This window comes from Cryptomeria japonica, chromosome 8 (assembly GCF_030272615.1).
Source record: "Cryptomeria japonica chromosome 8, Sugi_1.0, whole genome shotgun sequence".
In the NCBI taxonomy this organism is placed as follows: domain Eukaryota; kingdom Viridiplantae; phylum Streptophyta; class Pinopsida; order Cupressales; family Cupressaceae; genus Cryptomeria; species Cryptomeria japonica.
The window spans coordinates 744,339,583-744,349,587 of NC_081412.1; the positions used below are offsets into that span (position 1 = coordinate 744,339,583).

At 34.4% G+C, this 10,005-nt stretch overlaps 1 protein-coding gene across 1 annotated transcript; it reads left to right on the forward strand.

Annotated features, from left to right (window-relative positions):
* The first annotated feature begins 5,336 nt into the window (after nt 1-5,336).
* Nucleotides 5,337-9,777, forward strand: LOC131061419 (CBL-interacting serine/threonine-protein kinase 26). The gene is made up of 14 exons (XM_057995076.2): nt 5,337-5,804; nt 5,902-5,964; nt 6,054-6,125; nt 6,212-6,319; nt 6,418-6,498; nt 6,586-6,639; nt 6,739-6,864; nt 6,999-7,088; nt 7,175-7,297; nt 8,322-8,423; nt 8,507-8,626; nt 8,912-8,974; nt 9,055-9,129; nt 9,256-9,777. The coding sequence occupies exons 1-14, from the start codon at nt 5,643-5,645 to the stop codon at nt 9,394-9,396; spliced, it is 1,380 nt and encodes a 459-aa protein (XP_057851059.1). The 5' UTR covers nt 5,337-5,642; the 3' UTR covers nt 9,397-9,777.
* Nucleotides 9,778-10,005: the final 228 nt, after the last annotated feature.

Genomic DNA, 10,005 nt, shown 5'->3' on the forward strand with positions numbered 1-10,005 from the left:
AATAGTTCTTAATCATTTGTGGATCTGTTATTTCTTTGCATCAAAGTCTTAGTCACTTTTGAAGGAATTTTTTTAAGCAATGCAAACACAAGCAATTTATAACGTCGTTAGTTTTAAATATTAGATTATGACATTACATCTTTTATGACTCATCTAGAAATATTGTTATTAATTTGGACCTGGTATACGAATGATGACAAATCAACATAAAATATAAACACCAAGTATTTCAAATAATGAGTTTTGGATGGATATAACACCTCTAACACACCTATAATAGAACTTTTCACAACTCTAGTGAGCATAGTCTTTTCTAAGCATGTCTTGCGTTCCAACCAGAGGCACCAATTAACATCTCTTGTCATCCACTTTCAAGATGCACACTGAGGTATAGGAAGAGGGTAAATCATAATATTTAATATAATGCATTCGTGAAATTCATCAACAAGTCCAATAAATTATTTTGTACTAACAACAAAAGTACAAAGATTGACATGATAACTAACCATCATGTACTACACACCTTTTAGGTAGGTAATCAAATATGGCTACATCTTTGTAAAGAATGATTTAAGGGTCTCCACTACAAGATCAAACTATCACAACATGATTCACACACCATTTTGCATGTAGCTAATAATAATACCTTTATTCTCAATGTTCCACAATACTTTCTTGGCCTACATATAGTATTCAATATGGAACTACTCAAACAATACTTCCCTCCATTTCAAGAGCCAATGCAATCTCAACATCCCATCAACTTGGATCTTATGCATGTCGATCTAAACTAAAGGGATAAAATAACTAACACCTCAATCTATTGATAGCGGTTTCTAGATTTGATTGTGTGAGAAATTTTTGACCATCAAACTTTTTTAGATGGTCAAAAATTTCTCACACGATCAAATCCAAAAACTGTTATCAATATTGGAATGGATTGTGGAAATCTTATAGCTTTGACCTCAATCTATCTCTAATGGACATAAAATATTTTATATAGTCAAGATTAGTCAACATGCCAATCAAACCAAGTGGTAAAACTTGTAGTAACTCCACAAAGTAATTTCCTCAACTCAACATTGACGTGATGGGGACCAATGCTTTACAGGAAGAGATGAATTATACAAGCATAACTTCACATGTTTTCACTTTAGTGTAACCATTTGTGTGTGAGGTACTTGCATGGTCAATATAGACCCACATGTAAGATCAAGACCTTTCCCTTTAGTAGTTTTATCTATGTTTTTAGCTTCACTCATCACATGCAACCTAGTACTCGCACACCCATGTACTATTCTTGTGTGCCATCACATAAAAGTACCTGTGTATATTGCAACTCCACACATGATTGCACATGGTATCCATTTAGACCATACATGCAAAACCTCTAGAAAATTCACATTTATGTGTAATGTTGCTATACATATTTGAAAAATGGATAAACTTGTGTTGCATATTCCTACAATTCAACTAACTTACTAGATATAAATTTGGCATCTATCATCATCCTATCCATGTACCATTCATGACCCACTTATATAGATACATGTACCGGGTACAAGGTACAAGAAAAGAAAGAAAAACTTCTTCTAGCACAATTCTTTAAATTTTATCTTGACTTTGCTCAATAAAATTTGGAGGTCCTAGAAACCAATCTTCACTCTCTTGCATTGACATAATTAGTCTCTTCATCATGGGGTTAGTTTCCCCATCTATTTTATTTAGTGGAATTAACTAATCTAAATAGACAATCTATCCCTTGAGTAATCCCACAATAACGAGTCCAGGCCAAAGTAGGACATTGTTCAATCAACATTTTAAATTAAATCTTCATTTTTTGACACCTATAGCAGCTAAACCATTACGATTTCAGAGATGATGCTAACTAGTGATTTGTGGGATTTTGTTTGTAGATTCTAAATAAATATTTAAAAAAAAAAAATTGAAAAAAATTATTATTTTTCAACATAAACTTTAATAAATTTTTTTTTTATAGTAAACTACATCTTTAGAAAGTGATGTAATAAAAAATCACACTGTGAAATCTAGAAATGACATGTATGTCATAATGAATAACTTTTTTAACACAAATTATGTTGTAATGCATAACTATTTTAACACAAAAGACAAAATAATTTTTTTTTAAATATAGATTTGTAACACCAATATCTAGTGCATGGATATTTTTTTATATTTTTCTAAAATTAGTTTTTGAAGCTAGAGTAATTATAATTTGGGCATAGGTGTATGTTGTAACACACATAACTTGTTTTGTATGTATAAAAATTCAATTTTTATTTTTATTGAAACAAGGGCATCAATACCTAGCACATATATCTTTTTACTTTTTTTTTTTGGTAGGAGTAGATAGGTGACTCCTCAACACCCTTGAAATCCCCGCAATACCAAAATAGCTTCCACAAGAGATCCTAGCAAGATAACTTGCATAATAAGAATGTTTTTGATTGAATATGAAATATGCAACGAGAGGGCCTTGCTTATAAAGGCAAGGTGAGAGGTAGGATTACACAAAATGTTGACATGTGTCTTAATTCTATGCAATGAGACAACTACCCTTTATACAAACATTAAATGCATGATGCAAATATTAAATTTCTAGACAACTAAAAATAAATAAGGTGAACATGGCCCCATTATAACCAACTTCTAGAATGCCATGTAGGACCTAAGTAAACTTAACATGTGGATAGGTTCCACTAATAACTAGTTAGGAAATAATCTCATTCACACTAATTTTTTTTCACTATTTTACTATTTTTTATGTGTGTAGAAGAGAGAACTTGATGTTCAATGGAAAACCTATGATCAATGAAACATAGAAAATAAATATAAAATAAAATCAAAATATATAAAAAATTATTCTTTTGCGAAGTTCATTTTGAGGGTTACAATCTTGCAAATTATCTTGTTAAGTTCATTCCATTTGGAGGTCCAACTTTAGGTTTGAAACTAAATTTTTGAAAGAAATTCGAGGTAAAGAGTGAAAGTTGCTAGTTAAGAACCTTCATTCAAAGGACCTTCAAACAAAGGTAATATCCAAACATGGAAAAATGGACATTCGAACAAAGTTTCATTTTTATTCTTTTTATAGAAACTACCAAAAATAGAAAAAATGGACCTTCATTTGAAGGTTTTCAACCTTTGAGCAAGTAGGTAATTTATGATGTACCGAGAAAAATTGCAATCTCTTACAAAACTTAATGAAATTCAATGAGACCAATTACAAATGAAAGATGATTCAACCCTCTAACTTCTCCAATATGGTACAAATCATTAAATGAGAAGTGCAATCCACACAAATCAAAATAACAGTCTACAATTTGAGAAAAATGCATAAATTATGCACAAAAACAAGGGTTACTTCTTCCTTCACACTCTCCAACCCCCAAATTCAAGTTGGAAGTACACATTAATACATTTGTAACCATGCCCAATTGTTCCAATTGCCACCTAATCATTTATTAACAACTATAACAAGTTTGATAATTTTGCTTGACAACTTTTGTTGCAACATTGACAATTTTTAGCAATAATGACAACTTGACACAGAAACATTCCAAAATCGATCAAAATGACCCCAAATGGTCTTAAATGATCTTATTAGACCCAAACACACCCAAACAACCTAAGAACTAAAAAAATGACTATATGCATGCTATGATGCCTCTGCATTACTTTGAATGAAGGTGTTTTTTAACTCTTCACCTCCATTCAAGTTCAAATATGTGATGTCCCAAGTTTGAGAGTCATTGCAGTGGGATCACCCCTTGCTCTTGCTAAATAATGCCCAATTAAAAATCTTTAAAGAAAAGGATTTCTAGACTATCTAAAGACTTATGGGATCTCCCTAAGCTCACATAGAAACAACCTAGACAACTTCAAGTGGAAGAACACTCCTTAATTATTGGAAAAACATGCAATCTTCTTCATCCAATTTCTTGTACCTCCCTTCTTGTAACTAAAGATGTCAACATTTTATGCCTATGATTTTCTTAAATATTGGCATTGGTCTATTGGAAGAAAACTTTTTGTGTTCCCTCTCACCTTTATAAATTTCTCATTCCCCCTCTATAGTATGATATAAGGTTGAATGCTAAGTATAAATGTTCCTCCCCCAACCGTAGCTGGGTTACTTGCTCAACAAGTAATCATTTGGGATTCTAAAGTTGATTCCCCACCATAACTTCTTGCTTAGAAACCCCTTCATTCAAAACTCCCCATAGGTGAGGATTAAGTATCTCCTTCTTCTAATCTCATCCCATCCTTTGTCCCTTTTGCAAAAAGAAAGAGAATTTGTCAAACAATTCTTTTGGTTACGTCCCTTTTTAGACACACTTATTATTTGTACATTGTTTCAAAATGTCTTTGCCACCTTTAGTTGACCCCATTTCATTCCAAACTCCCCATAAGTGAGGATTAAGTATCTCCTTCTTCTAACCTGATCCCATCCTTTGTCCCTTTTGCAAAAAGAAAGAGAATTTGTCAAACAATTCTTTTGGTATTGTCCATTTCTAAACACACATTATTTGAACATTGTTCCAAAATGTCCTTGCCACCTTTAGTGACCCCTTTTTTCTCAAATGTTGCCTTTCTTAGTATCAATGTTTGTAACAATTGAATTTATAAAGCTTGTAAACATACTGTGCTCAAGCGTAGATGAAAATTAAGATGTTTGATAATATTTTCTACTCTAATTTATCATTAAAAAGTTTCCTTTCAAGCCCTCTACTCTAATGGATGACAAACCTTTCTACTACCTTCTAAAACAATGTGGACATGTTATGTCTTCACTCTATAAGAACAACTCATGATCTTGAAAACAAATTTGGAATATCTATTAAGAAAATGGAGAAGACCACTAAGATCTCCACAAGGCTAGTCATCCTCTCATCTATTAGATCAATGCTATATAATAATATATTATTGAGCAACATACTTATTTCTACTTATAATCAATTAAAAAAACTACCACATTCTTAAATTTTTATCTATTTTAAAGAGAGGGAGAAAAAATTTTCTCAAAATTTTTCTCACTACATTTTTCTCATCACGAAGCTGAGGGTGGCATTTCCTTCATGTTAGATTTGAAAGGTGAAATCGAGGTGGAAATAGAGCCAAAAGTAATGTGGGCGTCATAAATAATTCACTAAAGAGTCAAGCCCACATAATTCACGTTGTTCGCTTCAGCCTTGCAATGTGTATCACCTGTTTGGCTGGTAAGGGAAAGAATATTCATATTTCACATGGCGTGTAATAGTGTGGGTGGGTCCCACAGCCGTCCAGCTATAAAAGCGGGCAGGCACTGCCTCATCTTCTACAGCTCCTAGTAGCCAGTCGCCAGGTCTCAATTGTTCATTTGCCCTTAATTTGTTTGAAGGGTTTTGTCTATTTGGGGTCGCCGATCGTTCAAGAGCCGTGTGACCTTGCGTGTCTGGAGCTTCTGGCTATAGAAAGGAATATCTGGAGCGCTGAAAAAGAAAATACTCTGATTGTGTTAATTGTGTCTGGAGATTCGAACCTGGGCTCAAAGACGTGGTGTTGCTTCTGAAGATTGCAGCTGAAGTCTAGGTCTGCAAGGAGATCCACCGGGTTCACCTCTGGCGAACAAGCAAACGGGAATGAACATAAAAAACCGGATTGGAAAGTATGAGCTAGGAAGGGTTCTTGGAGAGGGGAACTTCGCCAAGGTTAAATACGCCATTAACGTGGAAACGGGGCAGAGCTATGCAGTGAAAATCTTGGACAAGGAGAAGGTTTTCCAGTACAAAATCGTTAGCCATGTAAGGAGATGCTTAAAAAGAAAGGTTTTGATTGGAAAGAATTGTAGTCATTTTATGTGCTGATTTGGCCTACGTGATCTGTTTGTTGTGTGTGCAGATTAAGCGGGAAATATGCACGCTGAAGCTCATTAAGCATCCTAATGTCGTGAGATTATACGAGGTATTTGCTTGCGCAGGCTTTATGATGAGAAGTTCCAAAGGCAGCTTTAACAGGCACCTGATGTGATTTGTGATGTCATTTTCTGACAGGTTTTGGCGAGCAAGAGGAAGATATATATTGTTCTGGAGTTTGTCACTGGGGGAGAATTGTTTGACAAAATCGTGAGTGTGGTAAAGCTGTTTCGTAAAGCTTTTGCATTTCTTGCTGTATCTTTGTCTTCAGCTATTAATAGAATCTTTTGATTCAGGCGTGTAACGGGAAACTGCATGAAAACGTAGCCAGAAAGTATTTCCAGCAGCTAATTGACGCTGTGGGATACTGCCACAGCAGAGGTGTCTACCACAGGGATTTGAAGGTAAGATATTCATAATCGGCACAGTTTGCATCTGTTTTTTAGGGTTTTGGAAAAAAAAATAATGTGGTGAGTGACAAGTTTTCATAATGTTTTTTCAGCCGGAAAATGTGCTTCTGGATGCCAAGGGAAATGTGAAAGTTTCCGATTTTGGTCTCAGTGCGTTGCCGCAACAGTGTAGGGTATGTTTATGGCAAGAATTTGATATAATTCATGTGCAGTAGTATTCCGATCGGTGTTTGACGCCGTTGTATTGTAAATCTTTGCAGGCAGACGGGCTGCTACACACAACTTGTGGAAGCCCTAACTACGTAGCCCCAGAGGTGAAGCACAGCTACTTTTTACAGAAGATTTTGGAGTTATTAGGTACAATCGTTGGAGACGACTAGATTTCTTTGCCTTATTATGTTGGATTTGTGCAGGTGATTGCTGATAGAGGCTACGACGGGGCTACCGCCGATCTATGGTCTTGTGGTGTAATTCTCTTTGTTCTGTTGACGGGTTGGTTGCCGTTTGACGACAGAAATCTTGCAGTTCTTTATCAGAAGGTAAATATTTAACTGCTATTACCTGTAGATCTTTATCATGAGGTAATTATTTTCTGATGATTGTTAGACGCACAGTAGAAATACAGTGAAATTTCTGACAAGGCAATTGAATAAGATTATTATGTGTTGTGCAGATTTTCAAAAGCGATTTCAAGTGCCCTAATTGGCTTTCTCCCGGCGCTCGCAACTTGATTAAAAGAATTCTCGATCCCAATCCGAAAACGGTATAGTGTGGATAACCCTTTTGGTGATATATGAAATGGAAATATATTCTGGACATGATTATCTGAATAATTTTGGGTTTCTACAGAGAATTACCATACCAGAAATAATAGAAAACGAGTGGTTCAAGGAAGGGTACTCCCCTGCAAAACTTGTGGAGGAGGAGGACACCAGTCTGGATGATGTGAATGCCGCTTTCACAAATGCGGAGGTACGCTTCTAAAAACTACTTCTGAGGGGGTCTCAGTTGAAAAGTAAAATTGGTTGTTCTGTTTGGGGGTAATTAAAAAAGTAAAGTTTTACGATTTAAAGAAAAGAAAAAAACAGTTTTTTACTATTTAAAACACTTCCAAAATTTAAGTTCAAGGAAAGGAAAGTAAGTTTCAAGATTAATTATTAAAAAGGAAGGTAAGTTTTAAGATCATGAAATTACAGTTGGATATGGATCTAGTTTGCTCGAATTTTATCTAAAATATAGTATTAATAACAAATATTTATAGTTATTGAACAATAATAAAAAATTACAACCCAAAATCACATGAATGAAATGATATAAAAAAATCAATATAATACTATCCTGAAAAAGAACAACCACAATTTTCTTGGTATCTATTTAATGAACTATATCTCTCATCTAGAAATCTTTTGTTTATTGTGATATGCACGATTTTATCTTTTCCCATGATTGAAATCATATAAATTCCAGAGTCAATAATGCCAGCTTGGTATATTCTCCTATGATCCTAAGCCTTTCTTAAGAAGTATTCATGATTTTTTCTTCTAAATTAAGATTTTTAAACCTAATTGAATGCACCAATAGTTTTCCTCAAATCTAATTGAGTGCACCAATAGTTTCCTTCAATTCAGAGGTAAAAACACATTCGTAGTCAAACGAGAATTCTAAATCAAACAAATGAAAATTGAAGTGACGTGTGGTCCCCGTCGGACGCTGCGCGGTTCAGGGCTCTCCACGATGATGTACAGTTGGCAGAGATAATCGCCAGAGATTTTTCGACATTTATGCTTTTTTATTTATCTGTAACAGTGACCTTTGTCCTTTCGATATTTCCTACCGTCCTGACGAGCGGCAGGCTTTATCTCTTTAAATAAACTAGTGTCAGTTCCTTTTCATTGAGGAAGAGTTGCAGTAGTAAAAAATTGAACTTTTTTTTTGACGTTAGTGGTGTCTTTCTCAATGGAAAGAAATGAAATTCTTTGCTTTTTTAACATTGCAGGAGCATCTGCTGACAGAGGAAACTGGGCCAGTTCACATGAATGCATTTCAGTTGATAGCTATGTCTGTCAGCCTTGATCTTTCGGGTTTCTTTGAGGAAGAGGTAAAACTTTACTTTACTTTCTGCTGTTAAAGAAATTACAATCACTTTATATATATCTGAAATTTTTTTTTTGCAATTTACAGGATGCCGCAGAAAGGAAAACCAGGTTTATGTCCATGCATCCCGCCAAAGACATTATTGAGAAAATAGAGGAGACGGTGAAAGACATGGGAGGAATTGAAGTCCAGAAAAAGAATGGCAAGGTTTGTCTGCTGCTTTATTTAAATTATCTAGGATTCATTTTGATCATTTCATACGTTTAATATCTAGCCGGAACAGTACAAATTTGTTGTTAGGATAACCTTTTGGAAATATTCGATAAGCGTTATCAAGAAAACAAGTTTTATATTTAGATTCGCCAAAGAAAAAACATTAATGTCACCTTTTCCAATGCGATTGGATCTGATTAATTATTTTACTTAAATTTAAAGCTAATGAGATGTACATAATTGATTTGATATTCTGACATGGAGATCACGTTATTGCAGATCATGTTAAGACAAACGAATCCTAAATCCAGCAAAAATGGACACCTGTCGGTTACAACGGAGGTGAGAATTTGGCGAGTACGAAAATAGAAAAAGTAAATTAAGCATAGGCGTGCTTAGTAATGTACTATCATTTTTTTCAGGTTTTCGAGGTAACCCCTAGCTTGCACGTGGTTGAGCTCCGTAAATCATCCGGAGATGTAGCCCTTTACAGAGAGGTAAAAATAAAAATAAAAATATTTTTACCCCTTTCATCAAAAGTTCACAACAATAATTTATGCTTAACTCTTTAGAAGTAATATATTCTTGGAGTGATGATTTCTTTATCATGTTTGCGTGTGCAGTTATGCAAAAAGCTCTCTGGTAATCTTAGCTCAGATAGTCTATCTGGTAATCATAGCTCAGATAGTCTTCCTTCAAGCGAGGTGAAATTTGACGAAAATAATGCTGTATGGAGTGCAGAGGGAGGAGTTACATGCTCATAATAATTATTAATCTTGTCACTAGCCTCTATTTCATTGTTCAAAAAATTCATTATTGTACTTCTGATTTTTTGGAATATAGTGGTCTATATTCTTGGTAGGGTTGTTTATAGTCTTTGTATGAGGCACTTTGTACCTTAGCGACAACTACAAGGAACGGAAAGGGGATGTTTTTGCATGTGACGGTCAGAAAGGTGACAAATGCAGAATGAGACTTGCCAGCTGAAGTACGGCACTGTTCAATTGTTCATCGCGCTTATTATTATTATTATATTACTCGGCCAATGTAATGAATGCTCTCACCGAAGATACATGAATGGAGAATGATGAGTAGTCTTGTCAAATATTATAAAAAATGGAAATGGTAAAAATATTTGTGCTGGACCACACGAGTAACGTTCACGCGTAATGCATGGCGCATCAATAATATATTCAACAAAACTCCTTAGGAAAACATATTTTATCTCCTGTAATATTAAACTCGTTCAACTTACGCCTCGATAATAGAGTAATAATAATTTAAGAACACACGTTTATAACACTGTAATTATAATAGAATAATAATAATAATTTAAGAACACACGTTTACAACGCACTGGACAGTTATTTTCA